At 44.5% G+C, this 25,034-nt stretch overlaps 1 protein-coding gene across 2 annotated transcripts in view; it reads right to left on the minus strand.

The window, feature by feature from the left end:
* The window catches only part of LOC147606673 (uncharacterized), a 128,431-nt gene that overhangs the window by 44,037 nt on the left and 59,360 nt on the right, over positions 1–25,034 (minus strand). For both annotated transcript variants that reach the window (XM_086792059.1, XM_086792058.1), the window contains exon 6: positions 1,168–1,309. In XM_086792059.1, coding sequence (XP_086648185.1) covers positions 1,168–1,309 — 142 coding nt within the window. The remainder of the gene's footprint in view (positions 1–1,167; positions 1,310–25,034) is intronic.

The raw sequence follows: 25,034 nt of genomic DNA on the forward strand, positions 1-25,034 counted from the left end.
ACCACCTGTGTTGTTATTCCCTCCCCGACCCCTTGTATGAGATAGCCTTCTCCTCATTGAGTGGCCAGCCAGAGGAGAAGTGCATCCTTCCCCCTTATTTGTTCTTTGATCCTCTCTCCCTACACAGAGGCGAGTTTGTATCTAGCCTTTGAGGTTGTTCTTTGTTAACTAATACAAGGATCTTGTTTCTATTTAAAAAAATGTGTTATATCACCTGTATTTATGGGATTCCCCTAGGAACAGGTATGTAGATAGGGAGACTAGAGAGCTGAAGCTTGAGGTGGCCAATGCGATTTTGTACGGGGGGGTTCCCAGAGGCATTAATAGCATTATTAAGGTGAAAGATCCGAAGGGGGTTTTAGCCTTAGCAAAGTAGTTGGCTATGTGGCGAGCATTAGGCAGGCCCTGAATGTCATAGAAGCCTCTGAGGATGAGATACTATTAAGGGGCTAGAGAAGTCAGACATGCGAAAAGGCTAAGTCAAGGATGGGAGGTGAGGCAAGAAGGAAGGTGGGACCCTCTGTGTATTTTGTGAGCTGCCAATATGTTTAATTGAAGCAATCAATCACTAATTGGCTGGATAGGGTTAAATCTGGCTGCATACCTGTGTAATAGTGCTCAGAGATTATAGGGGTTGTATCAGATTGACTGATCTCGTATCTTCACCACATGCATCCTTGGAATTTTTCCGTCCATAGGGCACTTCCATTAACTCTTATCAGTTTGTATTTTCACTTTTATTTCTTACTATATAATGGGTGTGGCTACTATCACAAGGTTAGTCATTGGCTGCACCATTGTGCATGTAATCGTGCATCTAAGAGTACATTGAATTCTTGAGTAACAAGATGAAATGAGTGCTTTTTCATTTTAGAAGATGGAAAGTAATTTTTTGGCAGGCTGTTAGACAGTGGCAACCATAGGCAGATGCTTGAATTACTTGTAGAGACATTAACATGGCTAAGCAGCCAGTATATGAATAGGGTGCAAGGACAGCTGGTGTAGCCCATCAATAAGCATGGGGAAAGAAATTCTCCTTTTGGAAGGAAGGATAGTTGGTCAGGGACAAATTGATTTTCCGTGGTCTAATAGATAAACTACTGCCCAATAGCACATTCAGAAAAACATTATTATATTAGTACGAAAAAGGACTGGAAGCAAACTTACCTCATCAGAGTTTCTTGACTGCAATGGTATCAGCAATAACTTTCCAGCAGGTAGATAGTCAAGATCAACTATTTTGTTTGAGAGTGCAATGGACTGCACTGCTGTTTTGAATTTTTTCGCAATCGATGTAAGTGTTTCACCCCTGCATTCAAGGTGATCAAACTGAATGAATCCTGGCAGCTCTTTGTGAATCAGAACTAAATTCAAAACCTTTCAATTCATTCAAGGTGAATAAACCCTAATATCTCTTTGTAAATTAGAATTAAATGCAAAACCTGTTACCTTAAGCATGCCACACAAAGCGCACACACAGGTTGCATTAGAAAGCATAGAAAGAACCCCTAACTCTCTTGACAGATAAAAAACCACCTTCTTTGCCAAACAAGAATACAGTAATGCTGGTTCTGCTTGTTTTTAGCAACAATTTGCTCCCTTGCCCTCCATTTTTCTTTTTCTTTTTAGAATACCCTTCTATAGCTGACAGCAACCGTATGTAGAGAAAAGAGTCAAGGATTTTTTAATTTTTCTTGATTGCCGAAAGGACGCCGGGGGGGGGGGGGGGGGGGGGGGGGGGGGGGTACAGCCATTTAGAATACACTGCAACTAAGCACCAAACCAAAGAACACACATACACATAGACAATCTGTAAGGGTCAAAACCCTAACCCTAGAACTCAGCACTCGAGCAACAAATGTGAAGAATAAGAAGATGACGAGTACTCCAAAAGCATGAAACTCTAGAATGGCATAGATAGTTTAACCTCCCATCCATGTATAAACGAGTGACCTCTGGGCGTCTAGTGTGCACTTGACTGATTAAATCATACTCACATGCCCCCTTGTGTGCTCCTGGTCCCCGTTCTATGCATTACACTGTCCCAAGGCATAACCGTCATCACTCAAGAACCTCACTAGTAACGGACAAGAGTTCACACTCAATATGCTAAGTGGTGATGTGGCATCCTATGCCCCCACAATTATTGGGAGCATGTCATTCTCACCCCCTTTTAGGAAGCATCGACCTCGATGACAAACATTGGACAAGATGACAACTCACATGTCAAGCTTGCTTTCCAAGTTGCATTTCGCAAGGACAAATGCCAACTAGGAAGCTGAAGAATATGATATCAAGATTGTTTCGCTCTTCGTTCCAAAATCATGCATACTTCATGATTTAGCTTGATTTGTTCAAAAACCAATCAATTCCATGTTCCAAACATTGTTCATCACTTTCTATCACTTCTACGTCTCCAAGGATTTCTTCAAGCCTCAAAATCAATTATTTTCTTTCAACTCTTAGAACAAGCTTCACATGCATTCCATATTGTGCAACTCTACACTTTCTTGGTGATTTTTTCCTAAATAGATTACTTGGCTTTTTAGAAAAGACCACACGACTGTCATAAGTAACTAGAATTCATGCTCACCTCATAGAACTGTAGAATTCAAAGTACCACTTTTATACCATAGAAAGGTTAATTATGATACCAAATAAATTTGGACAAACTTCTCCTCAATAGAAGTAAGTTATCAAACACATATCAAAGAAACATTATCCCTTCTCTTAAGACAGGAAGCCGTGTTGCTACTTGCAACTTCTCATGAGCACCACTTGGCATTATGACACCAACTTAACTTACACCTCTTTTCCACCCAAGGAATGAAATTTGCACTATCTTAGCCACTCAACTTGGCATCATCAAGAGGAACCTCTTGACCTTACACCCATGGATCTACTTGACCCCAAAAGTCTTCTTGTCTTAACATAGTGTGCACTTCAATCCAAGAGATACTCTGCACCTCTTTTCCACCCAAGGAATGAAATTTGCACTGTCTTAGCTAGTCAACTCGGCATCACCAAGATGAAACTCTTGACCTCACTAGATCCTTTCCATTACACAATCCAAACGAGTCTTCACAAATCACCCCGCATGCACTCATGGATCTACTTGACCCCAAAAGTCTTCTTGTCTTAACACAACGTGCAACTTTTCATGAGCACCACTTCACATTATGACACCAACTTAACTAACACCTCTTTTCCACCCAAGGAATGAAATTTGCACTGTCTTAGCCAACCAACTTGACATCACTAGGGTTGACCAGCATCATGTCCGAGGTGTGGCCATGCCCAGGAGCCTCAACGTCATTGTGTTTGGGATTGCCCGAAGGCTCACCATGTTTGGGAACGGATCTTATGCATTTTCACTATGGATCAGACCCCCGCTCGCATTGTTACGTGGGGCATGGTTGCTTGGGTCACTAAGGCAGTAGTCGTCATGCCATACGAGGAGGAGGGTAGGGGACTAGTCCTTCGGGTCTCTCACCTTCGTATTAGTGCAATATGTTAGTTCCAGCTCCACCTACAGGTCACTAGACTTCAGGTTCTTGCTAGAGATGGGAGATTTGGAATAGGATTGCTGCATGGCACATCTGGAGAGCTCAATGCAGTGAGGCCATCAAAGGCACCCTCACCCTGCCAGCGGAATCCATCTGAACATCTAGCTCAACATCATTCATTCCCTCCATGGTCAATGGGGGAAGCTACAAGGTGGCTCTGACTGTATCAGAAGCGTCGAGAGGCCTTCCTGAGGATCTGACACCATGGTCCCTTTCTTACTGATAGTGGTGGCGAGCCCAATTGGCACTACAGACCACCTATGTGGTTGTTTCCCCCTCCACCCATTGTATGAGATAGCCTCCTCCTCCCAGAGCGGCCAACCGGATGAGAAGAGCATCCTCCTTTTATGTATGTTGACTCTCACTTCCCATTTGGGGACGAGTATGTATTTAGCCATCAAGGCTATTTTATCGGTAACTATTAGAAGGATCTTTTTCCTAGGGAAAAAAAAAGCTTGGCATCACCAAGATGAAACTCTTGACCTTACCATGGCCTTTCCGTTACACAATCCAAAGGTGTCTTCACAAATCACCCCATGGACTCATGGATCTACTTGACCCCAAAAGTCTTCTTGTCTTAACATAGTGTGCACTTCAATGCAACACATTTGATTCTTCACCCATTTAACCTATGAAGCTCTCTTGACCTCGAGGAATATATATCCCCATAAGTGGTATGATAAATCAAAGGAAAGTTGATTCCTCACCGTTAACTTATATGCTTATGCAAGTCTGCAGCCACGCATTAACTTCCTTAGTTCATCACGTTCTTGGACCACTTGTACTTTGAACAACTTCAGCTCCTTCAGCCAATTGCCACTTGCTCTCATGAACCACAATGGCTTAGATCCCATGAACCGTGGCAATCTCAAACAGAAATCAATTGTACCAATCAAAATTATATTCAACTTGCATAAAAATGCATGCTTTAAAAAAAATCCTGCATTTGATATACAAATACGTTTACATAATGATCAATGTATAATCAACAAAAAAATCCTTTCCTTGAACAGTTGTAAAACGATTCAGTCCTTATCTCACCATCATGCATCATTAATTGGATTTAGCAATACTCTCTCCCTCTCCGGGTTAGGGTGTGGACTCATACACAAGGGTTTTGGGAAGCCTGTGATCTGTTGAGCGCATTGCTTGTGTGCGCTTTCCTCCCTTAGCGACCGTAGCTAGTGCCCTTGGGGATAGCCTTGCATTGTAGTAGTTGCACAATAGCTCCTCCACATATTTGCCGGCCCCGACAAGAGAATGTTGGTTATACGGGAATCACTATGGGCCTTGCTGTTTGCTTTGTACCACTTTGGCTAGGGTAGACATCAAGGCCTCACAATCCTCAAAGTCACTGCCATTTGTGGGAGTTTAAACAAAGCTTATTGCCACCCGCCAGCCCACGTGGGTAATCATGCATAGTCTGTGCCATTGCACCTACCAGATATGCATGCTATCGACATGTAGTGTGTGAGCTGCAACACCACCAGCTGTTAATTTGATCTTGCAACACGATGTTTCCAAATGATCCGTATGATATCCCAATAATCAAAAGAATTCCACATGTGTCAATTCTCCCTCTCTCTATCTCAAACATCACCAATAGGAGTTTCAGAGAGACAGCTTATCCTTCCATATATATATATATATATATATATATGTATGTATGTATGTATGTATGTATGTATGTATGTATGTATGTATGTATGTATGTATATGTATATAGTCCCTTGGCATAATGGTTGTCACACAAGAACCTCATCAATGTGGACAACCATTCACACTTAATATGCTAAGCGGTGATGTAACATCCCATGCCACCATGGATTTCATGCTTTCTAGCACTCTGATTATTGTGGTCATAACACAAACATGGAACACAACCGATGTCACAAACCCCTATATTCTAGGGACATGCGGATGCGTGTCAGGCCTAGAAGCATGCGCATGCATGTATGTATTATACCTGGGCATGTGTATGGATCATATGAGTGGATGCATATGAGTCCAAGGACATGGCAGGACATTTGTGGACTTTCGGGCGGTGCCCGTGTGGATTCCGGCCATGCACACATGGTGTGTTATGATGGCAGGCGAAATATTTTCAAGTACAAGAATGATGATAGGTGGTTCTCCAAGTTTACATGTGCACAATGCATAAATGATGCATGCCATAACTTTATTTTACTTTGTGTGACATTGTCTTGCTGCCTGGACAATGCTTGTTATTTTGGCTTGTAAAGTCCGACGGACCGGGGACGCCCGGGCACCTTGTGGACACATGTGTGCACTCCTGCTTGGGCCTAAAACTGTGGGCTTATGGGTTTTGCAGGTGGTAAGTGCGTCCACACTCAATTTACAGCTTATTTCATTTACTACTAAAGTTCATTGGTTTGCAGTCCACACTCATTAATAAGTGGCCGGACAACTTATAATGCGTTCGCATTTGGTTGGACCAAAATTAATGAAGTCCGGACAGCTTATGGCCATTTCCCATTTGGTGGACCTAAACTTATACAAACAGGACAAATGGAGCACTATGGGCTGGACACCTACCTGGACACCTTATGGGGACACTTGTCAGCCAGTATGTGTACCCACCAGGCCCCTTAGGTGGCACTGGAAAAAGGCGCCTCCCTCAAGAGGCCTTTTGGGCTGTTTTATTCATCATTCAACACATTGGAGAGCTGGTTGGAGCTTTGGGAGTTGCTACAGGGCTGGTTGCTTGCTTCCCGGACTCACACAAGCTTGGACAACGATCCCCACACTCTTCTAAAGGGCTGGTTTGTAAATTTCAGACCTGCAATTTCTGGTTATTGCGAGTGTTGGGCTGGTTACAGGTGTCCAAAGTCAACTTGGACAGTACAAGACAGCTCTAGGGACCTCCACAGGGCTGTAGGACCCTTTACAGGTGGATTTCTCGCGATAGAAAGTTGCTGTTTTGGACTGGTTATTGCACAAAACAGGCCGGACAGCAATGGAATATGTGAGCATGGATGTGTCTCAAGGATTCCTAATGTAACAGGTGCTTAGGGCAAGCATTGGGGACACTTGCTCGCGGAGAACACAGGTTTCTGGATCAGTTTCTCGGGTGGAAACAGGGGCTAAAGATCCATTTATATCTTGTGCAGGGCGGAGTACCTGTGAGGATTGTGATACTCTTGTGCAGGGCGGATGTACCTGTGAAGAGGCTTGTGCAGGGCGGATGTACCTGTGTGTAGGGCGGATGTACCTACAGATTCTCTTGTTTAAAATGTATTCATTCATGATGTATTTGGAAGAATCAGGTGCAGGCTGGTGGTGTATCCCCACGCACCCGTAATCTTGTACTTTGCAGACTCTTTTGGTAATATAACCTAAGGGGGGGGGGTCAGCCTATCATCGGCCCCTTTATGTGGTGTACTGTCATTTTCAGCTTTGTGGTTGTAATGCTCAAGTGTTAAGTGCTCAGTATCTTGTTCACATTTATACGATTCCAATACACGCGTCCGCCTCCCGTTACATTGGTATCAGAGCTCAGTTTTTTTCCCCTCATTGGAAAACGGTCTGAGGCTTGGAATCATAAGTGGTGACCTGATTTGAGTGTCATGGACAGCCACATTTCTGACAGTGTGGAGAACACACAGGACCGTGAATTTCATGGTACAAAGGATGCAAGAGATGCTGCAGGCAATGATGTCTATGGAGATGCAGGTACTCATGACACTATGCATTCTGATTTGGAATCTTTGAGGCGTCAAGTGCGACGCTATAGGGCTGAAACCGAAGAGCTTAGGTCATTGAAAAATGACCCGGATGTACAAAGGGTGTTGGCTGCGAAGGCAAAGGCTTCGGTACATGAAGTCACTTTTGAAGCAATTGCGAAGGAAATGGATGTTGAGAAACCCCGAGAGCTTGCACTTGCATACCTAATGGTTAAGGGTGATGTATATACCGAAGCAGATGGTAGTTTGGCTTTCAAGAAGCCACCCCTCATGGCTGCCCGTGACGGTGCACATGATGCACAACAAGCAAAAAGAGCACAGCAAGTGCCAAATGCTGAAAGGACAAGAGTCCCTGGTGCTAGGCTTGATGCAGGTCAAGAGAAGAGTAAGGATGAGGGATCCTCTACTCATTCCCGCTTTGCTCCAAGAAGACATGTCCGTTCTCGTGTTGAGCTTTCCACTCATTTGGAGAGTGTGGCTCAAGAGAGAACGAAGAGGGATCGTGAATCTTCATCGCGGCATCATCATCATGCAGATGAACACGATGTACATAGGGATGCATATAGAAGGAAGAAGCCTCGAGAGTTCAAGTCCGGTGACAAGGATGTAAAATTTGAAAACTTTCAGGGACGGATGGACTCTACCAAAGCACTTGCTTTCATTAGACAGTTTGAGATAGCTTTTTGCAATGAAGACTTTTCGGAAAAGTCTATGCTCAGGCATGTGGGAATGCATCTCAAGGATACGGCAAGTGATTGGTGGCTTGCAAAAATACTTGATGGAAGTGCTGCCCCAACTTGGTCTTCTTTCAAAATTCAGTTTTATGATCAATTCTTACCACCAAACTTTGCAAAGGATGTACGCAAGGAGTGGGATTGGCTGTCCCAAGATGAGGGAGAGTCCGTTGCTTCATACATAGCAAAGTTTTGGAAAGTCCTTCTCAAGGTTACTCCCTTCATGAAGATTGGAGAGGACGAGAAGAAGAGAAAGTTTGAATCGGGGCTCCATCACATTATCCAACAAAGCTTGGGAGTGTACCCAAATAAGACCATACAAGAGCTTATACACTCAGCCATGATTGCAGAGAACTTGCACATAAAAGCACCCACAAATAAGCCATTTGCAGGTCAAAACAAGAGCAAATTCAGGGCTGGTTATGACCAGAAAAAGGGTGGACAGCAACCTAAGAATGCTCCCAAAGATGGCCGAGATGCAAAGGATGACTCCGAAAAGAAGCCGGGGGGTAAACACCACAATTTTGGGCTCTCAAAACAGCAATTGGAAGAGTACAGGAAGGCTGGAAAATGCTTTAAGTGTGGCAGTAAAGATCATATATATCCTAAATGCCCACAAAATCCTAAGAATGCTGAGCCTAATGTGCAAAAGCCTCTTGTGAATGTTGTACCCGATGTGCAGGGTAATACAGGGCATGAGCCCAAGAGTAGAGTCATATGCAAGGCTTGGGGCAAATTGAAGGATCAGCCCACTTTGTTTCTTTTTGATGATGCTTCCACAGATAACTTTATATCCGTACAGATGGCTGCCGCCATAGGTCTCAATGTGGATGACATGGGAATGCAAATGAATGCAGATGCCGCCTTTGAGGGCAAACAGGTTGATGTAACTCCGGTCATCGGTAAGCTCCGTGTACATATACAGGACTACCTCGACCATGAGAGCTTTTTAGTGGCTCCTCTTACAGGTTGTGATGTTTTGTTGGGGATGCCCTGGCATCACCGTTTAGAGCCTATTAAGGCTTACAAAGAGAAGAAAATCAGCTTTGTACATAGAGGCCGTGAGCACTCTATAGATGCTAGTACTACTAGAAGTACCATACCTCTTGTAAGCCATGTACAAATTAATAAGGCAATAAAGAAATCAGCTTGTTCTTACTTGGTTTTTGTACGTGATACCATTGAACATTCTAGTGTTGATGTTAGTACATTAGATCAAGACAAGCTTAATTTTTTGAATGAGTTCAAAGATTGTTTTGCGAATGCTTTGCCAGTAAGGTTGCCACCAGAGAGGCCGCAAGATCATTGCATAGATCTAATTTCCAGTAGCTCTCCACCTAATAGGCCACCATACAGGGTGAGTGCTAGTCAACAAGAAGAGATTATGGCACAGGTGAATGAACTTTTGGAAAAGGGTTTGATTCGACCTAGTTCCTCGCCATATTGCTCGCCGGTACTTCTTGTTCAAAAGAAGGATGGTACTTACAGGATGTGTGTTGATTATCGTGCCCTCAATAAGATAACCATCAAGAATCGGTTTCCGATTCCGCGCATTGATGACATCTTGGACAAGCTTGAAGGTTCGGCATGTTTCAGCCGAATAGACCTCAAGAGTGGGTATCATCAAGTGAGAGTGGCACCTCAAGATGTACACAAGACTGCATTTAGGACAGCCTTTGGTCTTTATGAGTTTTTGGTGGTGCCTTTTGGCCTTACAAATGCACCCGCTACCTTCAACAGGATGATGGACAGGGTGTTCAGAAAGCATAGAAAGTTCACAGGTATATTCTTTGATGACATTATTGTATTCTCAAAGAATGAAGCCCAACATCGTGAGCACCTGGCTATTGTGTTTAAAGAGCTTAAAGAAAATCAGCTCTACATAAATGCAAAAAAGAGTGAATTCTTCCTCACAGACATTCACTATCTTGGTCACATTGTATCAAAGGAGGGTGTGCGCATGGATCCCGCAAAGATACAAGCCATGCAAGAATGGCCAGAGCTGAAATCAGTCCATGAAGTGAGGAGCTTCCTTGGTTTATGTGCTTACTACAGGAGGTTCATCAAGCATTTTGCTTTCATTGCTGCTCCGTTACATGACTTAACGAAGAAGAAAGCAATCTTTAAATGGACACAAGAAGAGAGAGATGCCTTTCAAAAGTTGAAGAGTGCAATCATCTCGGGACCGGTACTCATTATTCCGGATTTGCACAAACTTTTTGTGGTAGAATGTGATGCATGTGGGGACTGCATAGGGGCTGTTTTGAACCAAGAAGGACATGCCATTGCCTATGAGAGCAGACGCTTGCAACATGCAGAGCTTCACTTACAGGTTTATGAGCAGGAGTTGTTGGCTGTAATTCATGCCCTTACTATTTGGAAACACTATCTTTTAGGGGCTGATTTTATGGTCAAAACTGATCATCAAAGTTTGAGATACTTTTTGACTCAAAGTAAGCTCTCAGAGAAGCATATGAGATGGGCAAATTTCCTTTCAATGTTTCATTTTCAGATTTTAAACACTCCAGGGAAAAAGAATGTGGTGGCAGATGCCTTATCTAGACGACCACAGGTTCATGCTATTACAGTTGCATACCATGAGGACTTATCGGATATGCGTAATACTTATCATATGGATGAGGATTTTGCACATGTATGGGCTGATTTGCAAGAGGGTATTGCTGTCCCATCTTATGTCATAAGAGATGGATATCTCATGATGCAAAATCGTATGTGTGTGGTAAAGAACCTTCGCCATAAGGTTATGGATGAGTGCCATGCTCCTCCATATGCAGGTCATAGAGGCATTTTGGCCACAGCACAAGCTTTGGAGAGGTATTTCTTTTGGCCACATGTTCGCAAGGATATTGAAGCATATGTACGTGAATGTATGGTATGTCAAAAGGTCAAGTTTGACAGACATAAAGCACCTGGATTGCTTCAGCCTTTGCCTATACCAAATGAACCATGGGAAAGCATTGCTATGGATTTCATTATGGATTTGCCAAGAACGCCACAGGGAAATGATGCTATTTGGACCATTATTGACAGGTTTGGCAAGCAGGCACATTTCATTCCCGTGCGCAAGACAATAAAGCCAGATCATATGGCTAGGATGTTTTTGGCACAGATATTCAAACACCATGGCATGCCTAAATCTATTGTGGGGGATAGAGATCCTAGAACCACAAGCTTATTTTGGCGCGCATTGTTTGACAATATGGGTACAAAGCTGAACTTCTCATCAGCTTACCATCCACAGACAGATGGGCAAAGTGAAATAGCAAATTCAGCCGTCCTCGACTTGCTGAAATCTTATGTATCCGACCGCAAATCGGATTGGGAGAAGTATTTACCACTTGTGGAGTTTGCCTACAACAATACGGTACATACTTCTACGGGCAAGGCGCCCTTTGAGATTATCTATGACAAGGTGGTACTACCACCCATCCTTCGTACAAAGGATGAGATTTTTGCAGCAGATGAGTATGTCAGAGACTTGGATACTACATTTGCACAGGTACGGACAGCCATAGAGAGGTCTCAAACCAAGATTAAAAAGGCAGCTGATAAGCATAGAAGGGATGTACAATTCAAACAAGGTGATTGGGTCTTGCTGAAATTTGAAAAGGCACGCCTTCGGAAGAGGCCAGGGAAAGAGGGAAAGTACCCTAAGCTTTCCAGCAGGTACTATGGACCTTTTCAGATCTTGGAGAAGATCAATGATGTTGCATTTCAGCTTGTACTCCCAGATCATTAGAACATGCATAATGCTTTTCATGTGAGCCTATTGAGGCCTTATGTGGGACCAACACCGTTTGAGCCGGTTTTGGAAGACCCACCCGAGGTGGATGAGCTGGAAGAGATTCTTCAACCTGAACAGATTGTTTTTCACAAGGAACGAAAGCTTGCGGGAGGCAAACTTGTTCGTAGGTACCTTGTGAAGTTCAAGAATTATTCAGCTTTGGATGCGAAATGGATGGATGAGGCCTACTTCGAGGATTACCCAGATCTTTTGAAGGCCTATCTAGAGGCTTTTCAGTTGCGGTCAACTGATTAGAAGCGGGGGGGATGTCACAAACCCCTATATTCTAGGGACATGCGGATGCGTGTCAGGCCTAGAAGCATGCGGATGCATGTATGTATTATACCTGGGTATGTGTATGGATCATATGAGTGGATGCATATGAGTCCAAGGACATGGCAGGACATTTGTGGACTTTCGGGCGGTGCCCGTGTGGATTCCGGCCATGCACACATGGTGTGTTATGATGGCAGGCGGAATATTTTCAAGTACAAGAATGATGATAGGTGGTTCTCCAAGTTTACATGTGCACAATGCATAAATGATGCATGCCATAACTTTATTTTACTTTGTGTGACATTGTCTTGCTGCCTGGACAATGCTTGTTATTTTGGCTTGTGAAGTCCGACGGACCGGGGACGCCCGGGCACCTTGTGGACACGTGTGTGCACTCCTGCTTGGGCCTAAAACTGTGGGCTTATGGGTTTTGCAGGTGGTAAGTGCGACCACACTCAATTTACAGCTTATTTCATTTACTACTAAAGTTCATTGGTTTGCAGGTCCACACTCATTAATAAGTGGCCGGACAACTTATAATGCGTTCGCATTTGGTTGGACCAAAATTAATGAAGTCCGGACAGCTTATGGCCATTTCCCATTTGGTGGACCTAAACTTATACAAACAGGACAAATGGAGCACTATGGGCTGGACACCTACCTGGACACCTTATGGGGACACTTGTCAACCAGTATGTGTACCCACCAGGCCCCTTAGGTGGCACTGGAAAAAGGCGCCTCCCTCAAGAGGCCTTTTGGACTGTTTTATTCATCATTCAACACATTGGAGAGCTGGTTGGAGCTTTGGGAGTTGCTACAGGGCTGGTTGCTTGCTTCCCAGACTCACACAAGCTTGGACAACGATCCCCACACTCTTCTAAAGGGCTGGTTGGTAAATTTCAGACCTGCAATTTCTGGTTATTGCGAGTTTTGGGCTGGTTACAGGTGTCCAAAGTCAACTTGGACAGTACAGGACAGCTCTAGGGACCTCCACAGGGCTGTAGGACCCTTTACAAGTGGATTTCTCGCGATAGAAAGTTGCTGTTTTGGACTGGTTATTGCACAAAACAGGCCGGACAGCAATGGAATATGTGAGCATGGATGTGTCTCAAGGATTCCTAATGTAACAGGTGCTTAGGGCAAGCATTGGGGACACTTGCTCGCGGAGAACACAGGTTTCTGGATCAGTTTCTCGCGTGGAAACAGGGGCTAAAGATCCATTTATATCTTGTGCAGGGCGGAGTACCTGTGAGGATTGTGATACTCTTGTGCAGGGCGGATGTACCTGTGAAGAGGCTTGTGCAAGGCAGATGTACCTGTGTGTAGGGCGGATGTACCTACAGATTCTCTTGTTTAAAATGTATTCATTCATGATGTATTTGGAAGAATCAGGTGCAGGCTGGTGCTGTATCCCCAGGCACCCGTAATCTTGTACTTTGCAGACTCTTTTGGTAATATAACCTAAAGGGGGGAGGTCAGCCTATCATCGGCCCCTTTATGTGGTGTACTGTCATTTTCAGCTTTGTGGTTGTAATGCTCAAGTGTTAAGTGCTCAGTATCTTGTTCACATTTATACAATTCCAATACACACGTCCGCCTCCCGTTACAACCGACAACTCATCAATCCAAGCGTAAGCTTCAGAACTCCAAATCACCCTCAAGCACATGAGAGGTAGTTCAGGTGAAACCTTCGAACAATAGAACACAATGGACAACTTACCAACCCAAGCAGAAGCCTCATAACTCCAGACTACTGCCAAGCATTAGAAAGAAAGAAAGAAAGTTGTATTAACGTCTACAAAAGGCCAAAATGACCTATGAGACCAAAAGGTTACATCATGTACATGAAATACGTCATCATGGGTACTAAAAGTAAAAATCAAAGAAAGTAATAAGAGCTGAAATGTCAGATCTGGTCCCAAAACACAAAGTGTCGAGCTATCACTGAAACTCGCGGCGGGTGCCCAGGGGACTAGGGCCTTTGACACACTTGTTGATACCATCAATGCATATTAAAACACTTAAACATGGCCACAGCCTTAACACATATCCATCATCACTTTGCATAAAACATAAAAGCTGGACAAAACATCCACAAATGCTGAAAATGGAGCTTGCACACGTGACACCGCATAGAGGCCGGAATGGGCCGACCCCCCCCTTGGAGTATTTTATTACCCAAGGAGAATAATATCATGTACAAGCTTTGAGGGCCTTACTCTCCCCGCAGGAGATGCCGGATTATCCATATACAAATGCCATAACGCAGCCCAACACGAGTGATTCTTCCCCAAAAACCACGGGTCTTCATGCAATAGAAAGGGTACAGCAAGTACAACTCTCCATTCATCCGGTACAACAAGTACAATGGCTGGTACAACAAGTACAGTGGTTGGTACAGCTGGTACGATGGCTGGTACAATAGGTACAGCAAGTACAAATGCTGGTGTAGCAGGTACAATGACTAGTACAGCAGGTATAGTGGCTGGTACAGCCAGTACGGTGGCTGGTACAGCAAGTACAGTGGCTGGTACAGTCGGTACGATGGCTGGTACAGCAAGTACAAATGCTGGTGCAACAAGTACAATGGCTAGAAATCATAATAAATGATTAAATACCCTTGCCTTCAGTATTTCTTCGCGATGGAAGCCTCCAAAACAGTTCCCAACAGTCAGTATTCTTCATGGGCAGCCTTCAACAGAGAGAGAAAGAGAGTAGCCATCATTAGGGCAGCCTGTAACAGTGGTAGAGGCTAGTGTGCAGCAAGAGAGCCTTCATTAATGAAGAGAGAGGGCTCCAATTTATAGATTTGGGCCTCCCATGAGCTAAAATGGCAAGAGAAGGTTACAATGACAAGTGGAGAGCCACACAATAGCTGAAGTGACAAGTGTGAGGCCACTTGTCTCACTTTGATCCACTTTCTAACAAGTGTCAGGCCACTTGTCTCACTTTGGTCCACTTTCTTGCCACATGTCCCAATCTAAGAGATGGGTCCTTCCATAAACTTTATCTCTAAAAATATCCCAACTGGTAGACATTCTGTCATAGGCACTTTGCCCACTCTTGGTATTTGCTTAATTCCAGATGTAATGACGCGAACAGAATTTCCATCGGATTCGGGCCAAAAATAGCAACTCTCCTAAATTTTAGGAGTGTGGTCCTTCGTATTCTAGGATAATCCCCCATTCCCAAAGCTTGTACTTTCCAAATATTTAAACATCTTGGAGTCCACCAGACCCCTTTCAGACTGGGAAATGTCCAGGCTGGTGACAATCACCCAAAAGGTTACATCATGTCCATGAAATACATCATCACGGGTACTAAAAATAAAAATCAAAGAAAGTAATAAGAGGTAGATCAGGTGAGACCTCCAAACAATAGACCACCTTGCACATAGATGACAGCACTGTTGGCGGGCAGTTCCATGATCATATATAGAGCACCCAAGCAGAACGTACAGTGATGACATGGTACACTGGCACATGATGATGTCGACGTGGCACATGATGATGTCATGCGGACATGGCATTGACTTGTCGAGCAGCTACCTTCACATATGGTCAGCCACCTCCTCAAAAGGGCAGCCACCTCCTCAGTCCTTAACCTCCCTATGTACATATGCATAAAGCCCATGTGCCTCTCTTGTAAAGTCACCAATTCAATTTTCAGCTTGGAGTAATTCTTAGCTTATCTGATCGCCATTCTCACCTTCTTGGTAAGAAGGATTCTCAGCTCTTGTACACACACAGCTTTTGCTCATTAATACAAAAACTGTTTATAGTTTGATTGGGTTGTCTTGTTACAAAAACTGTTTATAGTTTGATTGTGTTGTCTTGAACTACTCTCTCTCACTCTCAGAGTAGAGACTAGCAGAGCTGGGGATATCCCACATGAGGAGAGGACATGCACAGTATATACCACAGGAGCAGTAGAGGATGAGGCCCATGATATGTTCAGTTGCCCGGCTTACTATGAGATACCAGGGAGATTCCATTGCCTCGTCTGAGAGGGATTCGGACCACTCACGCGGGTGATACAGTTTGAGGATCAAAGGTGCTTGGGCATGTACTTGATGGAGCTCAGACGACACAGGGATGTAGTGTTGAGCCAGCATGCTGAGAGACAGCCCCGGCTCCGACAGGACACCTCACAGAGAGCCATCACAGATTTCTTTGTGGTACACACATCCACATCGGAATCCATTGCCCACAACAGTTCCTCTACTACGACATCAGAGCCCACCACCCGTACCCACGCTCTAGCTCCACGCTTCACAGGAGTTCTTAGTGAGAGCTCGATCCATTCTGCAAGCCAGATGTCCCCGACCCAAAGCATCAGGACCCTCCACCACACACAGACGGATTTGTGAGGTTCTCCGCCGACATGACACGCTCCCATCACAAAGGCCTGACATTCACTCCACCATCAGATCAATTCTGGCCGAGGCGGGTATCGTCATTAGCTGATCACAGCATATCTCACTCTACACAAGATCATCTGTTGATCACATGTACTGTCAGATGTTTTCATTTTACTTTTTCTTTTAGTTTTTCATGGCTCAGTATATCCATGGTATCATTGTATAACTTTTGGTCTCATAGGCACTTGGGGTCTTCCATAGACTTTAATACAGCTTTCTTTCTTTCTCTCTCTCACTACACTGGGTACCATGTTGCAGCGCCCTATGTGAGGTATTCTTGGTTGATGCTAGAGCTTGAGGCTCTTTGTTTTTTTCACGTATATTTTCTTTTAGTTTTACTTTCAGTACCATGATGATGTATTCTATGGACATGATGTAACATTTTGGTCTCATAGGTCATTTTGGCCTTTTGAAGACATTAATAAAACTTTCTTTCTTTCTCTCTCTTGTTGCACACTCTATAAACGCATCTCTCTCCATTCCTTACATGGTATCAGAGCCTTCCCCTTCTCTAGTCTAGTTTCTCTTGTATTTTTCATACTTCAGCCCTGTTGTGAGCCAATTCTCAACCTTGCTTTGGGTAGTGAGAGATTATGAGGTACTGTATTTTGATTCCAGAGTTTGGACAACCAAATAGAGAATCAACAGCCATGGTGGCCCTACTCCTATCTCAACTCAAGGCTAAGTGTAGCATGCAGTAGGTTGATCATCGTAATGCACAACAAAGCCGCCTTTATACCCGTGAGTTTATGCAATTCCACTATGAGAGAGAGAGAGAGAGAGAGAGAGAGAGAGAGAGAGAGAGAGAGAGTCCACACAATATTGGGTCCCAATTACCCACCACTGAAAGCCCCCCACCCCAACCCCCTGCAAGCAAGAGAATTTGCTTATATTTCTTTGAAGAACTTTGTACAATGAGTAAAAATGATGACTGAGGACTGCCAAACGCAAGGACGAGGTAGACCGAACGCACGCTGAACCATATGTTGTCCAAGCTCCTTTGAATAGCTCTTCAATGACCACTATGCAAGCCCAGAACTGAGGGATACACATATGCTGGCTGAATGCTGAAGAACGCTCTTTGTGGAGGCCTTGGGCTGTAGCACAATCAAGTGCTAAATGCTGAGAGTATGTACAAGAAAGCCTCAGAAGTGCTAAATGCTGAGAGTATGTACAAGAAATCCTGAGGCTCTAGGCACACATCACTACTTGAGAACTACTATAGACTGATTTGTTGAATGATGATTTGTGCTGAAAACTGACACTTGCTTATTTATGGATATACGTTGCTGGTCGGCCAATTATCAGCCTGTTGGCCTGTTTTATATGGACCCCCCCCCCCCCCCCCCCAAAAAAAAACAAAAACAAAAACAAAAAGCCAATGTTAGCATTAAATGCTAGCACTTCACTTTATGTAACATGGAATGCTATTGTCCAACATTTAATGCTGGCTGACTTAGCATTGGATGTTACAAAAGCTTCCCAAGCTTGTGATGCTGGCCAACTGTATGGTGTTGACCAACTGTTGCCTATAAGCACTTTATGCTGGCCTACTGGAGCATGGCTGCTCCTAATGCTCTCGGCTGTAAACAGTCCCTAAACAGGCTGCCTATTGGGGCTAGGGCCATGGGCTGGCCTATAGGCTATAGGCCAGCATCTAAGCTTCTACATGCTCTATACATGCTTCTGATGCAAGACCTACACTAAGGTTGACTTCTACATGACTTCATCTAATGAATTCTCCAAGTAGGTAAGAGGACTAACACATGCAGACTCTCTATGGACGTGGAGACTGACCTACGTTGCTCTAGGGCTCACAATGGGATCATGATATACGACAGATATTCCTAAAAAAGGTAATCCAACTGTATGAATGTTGCATTGATGTAGAGCAAGGGTGTCACATAGCACTCTAGTGCAGGGTGCATGTGACATTCCCTCCTGATAGCTTGGTGACAAGGTCATCGCTTCCAAGTAGTCCGCTGGGAGTTGAGGGAACTTTGGAAAGAACTCTTCGTCGAGTCAAACTGCACTGGATCAACATGCAAAATTTCATAAATCGGTCCACAATGGTCATGCACTGTGTTCCTAGATCTAAATGTAACGGGAAGAGGTCCAACAAAGTGCATACTACTTGGAAAGGACCTTCAGGAATTGGTAAAGGTTGAAGCAACCCTACCTGTTTCATATAAGGAACCTTCATTTTTTGGCATATCTAGCATGCTTGGACATGATGATAGGCATCCCGTCTCATCTTTGGCCAATAGAATGATAACTCAAGCTTCTGCAATGTTCTGTTGATACCGCGATGACCTCCAATGAGAGAGTCATGGGCATCATGAAGAAAAACCTGTCGCTTCTCCCTAAGAATGCTTGTAAAATAACCAACCATCATGGATGGTATAGTGACCAGGTTCTAACTACACGGCCAATCTATACTGAATCCAGAATCCTCATACTGTGCCTTCATACTCTTGAGATCTTTTCCCTATATTTCAAGCACAATAGACTCTTGCAAATTTTGTATTGTGCCTTTACTACTTAAAAGCATCGACAACGGGGTTATTTGAGCCAAGAATGTATTCAATCATACCTCCAAATTGTTGGAAGATCTTACCCCATCCAGCTTTTCTATCACTCCACTGGGCACTAGGCATTGTTTACAACCATTTAAGTGCCTGATGATCTATCTTAACTGTGAAATCTCTCCCGTAAAGGAAATGTTTCCAATGCTTAAGAGCTATCATCACCCCTAATAACTCCTTATCATACACAAAATAATTCATTTTTGCATCATTTAATTTCCGGCTATGATAAGTCACTAGGCGCCCTTCTTGCTGGAGGACACCTCCAATGGCTAGATTGCTGGCATCAGTGATTACCTCGAAAGGATCATCCCATGAAGCCAATTTGAGGACCAACGGAGACTCAAAGGCAACTTTCTTCATTGCATGAAATGCTTCGATTGCTTTGCCCATGACGGACAACTTCTGTCGGCGCATCTTCACGCCCTTGAGGAGATCTATAAGAGGTGCTACAAGGTCGGAAAACTTGTCCATATGGAAACTGTATGCTTGGCAGAAACCTACATAAGAACAGATCTCTTGAGCATTTTTGGGAACATCCCATTCGAGAATTGCCCTTACCTTTTCAAGGTTGAGGCTAATCCCGTCCACACTAATAACATATCCCACATAATGAATTTCTTCAACTCCAAATTTGTTCTTTTTTGCATTGATGTAGAGTGCATTGTCTCACAAAACTTGCAAGACCCTTTCAACATACTACTCTGCAGTAGTAGAAAAAATGAGTATATCATCTTAAGAGTTAAACACGCACTTTCCTATGAGCTCCACAAATACCTGAGACATAATCTTGTTAAACGTCGTCGGTGCATTGGTGAGGCCGAATGGCATCACTAGAAACTCATAGTGGCAACGTTCAATCCTGAAGACTATTTTTGGAATGTCAACCGTAAAGATACGAACATGATGATAGCCACTCTTGAGGTCTATCTTTGAAAAGAACTTTGCACCATTGAGTTGCTCAAGAATATACTCAAATCCTAGGCATAGGGAACCTGCTCTTCAATGTGCACTTGTTAAGAGTCCCAAAGTCCACGTATAATCGTGTAGACTTGTCTTTCTTCTACACAAACAAGATAGGTGCAACAAAGGGCAAGGATGAAGACCACATAAATCCAGCTCGGAGTAATTGGAAAAGTGACTGCTCCAGTTCGTTCTCCAATGCCTTAGAAAGGCAATAGGGGAACTGGTTGGGCGGTTCTATCCCGGGGACCAACTCAATGTGATGATCCTCAAGATGACTGGATAGGAGCTGCAGCGGGAGATCATCGTTTAGCATGATGTCTTGAAACTGTGCTAGGAGACCATCCAGCTTTAGCTTCAAAGGGCTTGCTAACTGACATAGATCAATGCGGGCTGCCTGGATGTGTGAGATGAGTGGAATACCTAGAATGCTCCTATCTCCGCAAATCAAGACAAGCCCAAGAACACCATCAACAATAGCGAAAGTGTCCTACCTCCAATCACGAATGGGTGCATAATCCCTAAACCACTAAATGCCGAGAATCATATCACACCCCAAAAGAGGTGAGACATGAAGTCTCGTTGAAATATGGCCTTTTGAATCATAAATGAGAATTGTTGAGCCTTATGAGAGATATGAGTGCGAAGTCCGGGTGTGAAAATGTCTACATCCAAATGATGGGTTACAAGTGTACAACTCATCTTCTTAGCCAACCGAGGAGAAATAGCATCCTCAGAGCTGCCCATATCAAAGAGAACAATGAATTGTTGTCCCTTTGCTATGCCATAAGCACAAATGAGGGCTTTCTGTTTCTCCTCAACCTCACCCCTTGCTTATCGTCAAATACCAATGTGGGTACTACGTTTAAGGGAGGCAAGAGTTCGAGAGTGTCACATGCACTCTGCACTGTAGTGCATGGTGACAAATTGGCTCATCATCAGTGAAACATTATGACAATATTAGTTCCATTTAGGATGATATTTGTCGTACGCCATGACCCCATTGTAATCCTCAGTCCAGGATAAGTCAAACACGAGCTACGTAGGTCATTCTCAGCCATAGCAAGTCAGTCACTCAGTCTAAGTCCCTTAACCCGCTTAAAGAGACGCATTCATGCATATACAATCAATAGAAACCTTAGGGTTTGCATTAGAAAGCATCCTGCATATTGCACATCATTCATGCATAGCATCTAGACCATTGCAGGAACCCCAGATATCATCCAGTAGTTATTAGGTTATTTACTAGGGTTTTTCTGATATTTTTTCCATCATTTTCAGCATTTTTCACATCATTTATGCATTTATGTTGGACACAAGGAGCCAGTCGGCCAGCTCAGTAGCCAACCAACTGGCTCCTTGTGTCCATATAAATAGAGTCCTTGCATAATCATTCACTCATTCAATCATATTCAGTAATCAACATTCACGTGCATCAGTCTTTGGCCTTGCATTCACTTCAGCCCTATACGTTTTGGAGAAGCGTGTCATCCTACAGCTAGAGGAGCATCAACGCTTGTGCATTCAGCCCTCCATCAGCAAACGCAGCAATTCTCAGCATTCAGCCATCAGTAAACCTTGCGTTTTCTCTATCCATACAGTTTTCAGCATTCATCATATCATTGTTTTGCTCCAGCCACTTGGTGAAGGTAAAACGCAGCATTCATACTCAGTCTAGAACAGTCCCAAACAGCCCCTCTCTCAGCCCTAGCTTTGCATCCCTCCCTCATTCCATTGGGAAGAATGCATAGGCTCGAGATTGGACATCTTTGGTGCTTCTATAGCAGTGCACAGTTCAACCCAACACTTGGTCTTCAAAGGTCTTGCATTTGGCTTATCGTCAGTCACACAGTCAGTCTCTTTGAAGATTATAAGGCAAATACTATCTCGGTAAACGGGATAGGGGGCCCTTCAGTGTGTAATTCGGGACCCCATATGGTGTACAGTTCTCATCTCTCTCTCATATCTCTTTAAGTTTGAAGTCATTAAAGTGGATTGCTAAACTCGCGAAACTCAGGATACAGAAGACGGTGTGAGCATTTGTGTGACAGGAGGCTAGCTCCAAAACCCAACAATAGTCATCCACCACCCAACAGTTATCATCTCGGGGGGGGGGGGGGGGATTGGGGGTGGGGTGGGGTTTGAGAAAGGGAGCTTAGAATAGCAAAGATAATAAGAAAGAATCCTAGAGCACCTCAGGAGGCAAGAAAGATAAAAACTTCACGCCTAAGAAAACACTTGAGGAAAAGGCCAAGGAGGGTATCATTGCTGGACAACTCCAACGAGAAGAGCAAACACGGTATAAGGGGTAGAACAAATGTTTCTTCTGCCACACTGTGGGGCATGGTAAGAAAGATTGTACCAAGTGGCAGATTGTACAAGCCTCCAAGACCTTTGCCTCCATAGTAGCCACCGTCACAATTGCATCTACAGCTCCTGTATCGGCCACCAACGCTCTCTGTCACCATGCACTACAACATGCAGCGGAAGTATTCGTATTGGAGGATTGTGAGAGCATCTGATCCTTGCCATCTCGATAAGCCATTCTATATGACCAACCCATGTGCACTCCCGAGTGTGAGAAAATGCCTCCATAATCTATAATCTCCCCCTCATCCTGTGCTGATCTCTGCAACCCTACATCCTCTGCCGTGATCTCCCGGTACATAGCCTCTTGAGTATCATACAACTCTATCTGCTCGATGCCTGTACGTGCATTAACGTCTCCCAATAGTAATATGTCTCCCATGATGGCAAACCTCATGATATCATCATATAGTGGTATATAGGGCGACTCTCCTGATGGTGCAAACCTGGAGTGGGCTGGGGGAAAGTAGCATACCGCCACATATAGCTCGCGGAGCCTCTCTCTGCATATTCGGACCCACATGTACCTCGCATCTACATCTCTATGTACCACATGTATTTTGTCACGAAGCTCCTCCCTGTAAAGTATTGCCACTCCTCCAGATCCTCTGGCACCTCCCACATTGCGCAATGTGGGGGCGGAAAATTGATTCCCATCTATAACCCCGGACGTCAGGAAGCCTCTTATTTGTGCACTGATGGATCTCCGTATACATAGCAATATCACTGTGTCTGAAAGTATCCTCAAAGTATCCTGCATCTGTTCTAAGGGATCCATTGCAGTTCCACACCGTGAATCGCAAGGCCGCGCACCGTCAAGTGGGCCTCCTCTCCGTAATGATGACTCGGCCATCTCTGTATACCACCCATTTCCCCTCTTTCCTTGCCTCAAGCACACGCGGCATGTGTTCCTTCCAGTGTGCTATCTGTGCCGATGTAAGGTCCTCATCCAAATAAATATTTTCCCCCTTTAGGGCCATCCTTTTGGAGAGGAAGGCCTCCTTCTTCTCCAAGTCACCAAACCTAATGATCAATATCTTCGACCTGGTTTCATCTCTGCCTAGTCGCCATGCTCAGGTAATGGGTACATCAGTGGCTCCAATTTTTGTTGCAAGAGCTTTTGCATCCTCTTGGAGATTTCCCTTATCTTCCCACCCAACTACACGTACATGTAAGGCATGTGCCCGTCTCTTGGCTTCCTCTTCCATTGCAGCATTCATCACCTCTACTTTATTGACTGGTGTATGCTTCTGTTTTTTTACTACTTCAATCCATGGGTTGACTTCCTCAATTTGTTTCTTTGTGGCACTGGCAATTTCAGCCCATGAATGCATTTCCTTCTCACTTGCAGCCACTTTTGCCTTACATGATTCCAAAGTGTTTTGCATTTCTGTGATGTCTTTTTGGCAGTCAACCATACATGTCTTCAAAGTGCCTTCGTACGATGCAACTGTTGTGCCAATCTCTCGGAGCATGTCACCCTTCCATTTCTGCATCTCTTTTTTCATTTCCGTGTGCATCAAGGCTTGGGCTAATTCCATCTCAACCCGTGCTTGGGCTTGCATTTCTCCCTTCAATTGGACATATATCTCTTCCTTCAGCGCTCATCTCGTCGGGCCATCTTCGTAATCCTTCGTAAGCCAGGGGACATGATTCCTTCCCTCAGTCTTCTGCGGTAGGCATTTGGTGCCTTCGTGGGGGTGTGAAAGGTTGTCTCACCATCCTGTTCCCCCTCCAGGGGTTGAGACATGTTTTCCCCTACTAGTTGCTACCTTGGGGGCCTGAGCAAGGGTGGGTGGGAAAAGGGAGCAGAACTGAGAACTGGCTGCACACAGAGTACAGCAGAGAGGCGTGCAGGTGGGTGCGCATAGAACAGGCGCACAGGTCAAGCCCGCCAGTCTTCTCACACCAAAAAGTCTTACCACATGCAGTCCAGACCTGATGCCAAAGAGAGAGAGAAGATCGTTTCTGTCCTGTGTGCCCAGCCGACCAGCTTTTTCAAAGAAAAAGCACCCACGTATGCTGCAACCCGACTGTGTGCCCAAGGAGAGGATCAGCCAGTCGCCCTTGTGCCTCTGTCTCCTGCCGCACCCCCCCTAACAAGAGCGTAAGAGAGAGAGAGAGAGTTCTGCCCTACTGCACCTCTTGCACCTGACTGTTTGCAAGGGGGGGAGAGAGAGAGAGAGAGAAAGAGATTAAACTGGTTGGCTGTCTCTGTTCAACAACACCCCCCTTGTTTCTCCTATAATCCGCCACCTTCCACAAGAGAGAGAAAGCCTGCTCAGCCCTGTGCACCTTCTATGCTGCAACCGCTGGCTTGCCTCTGCAGACCTGCGCAGGATGGTGACTTGCTGTTCAAGCTGGCTTGCCTCTAGAGAGAGAGAGAGAGAGAGAAAGTTATATTAAACGTCTTCAAAAGACCCAGAGAGTCTATGAGACCAAAAGTGATACGATAGGGTCCATCATGCTACAAAAGAAACCAAAGACCAGAGCTATGAGAGAGAGAGAGAGAGAGAGAGAGAGAGAGAGAGAGAGAGAGAGAAAGAAAGAAAGAAAGATTTTATTAACGTCTTCCAAAAGACCGAACTCGGCCTATGAGACAAATCGGTGTACC

This window comes from Cibotium barometz, chromosome 57, assembly GCF_041138505.1.
Source record: "Cibotium barometz isolate CiBa-2024 chromosome 57, ASM4113850v1, whole genome shotgun sequence".
Lineage (NCBI taxonomy): Eukaryota > Viridiplantae > Streptophyta > Polypodiopsida > Cyatheales > Cibotiaceae > Cibotium > Cibotium barometz.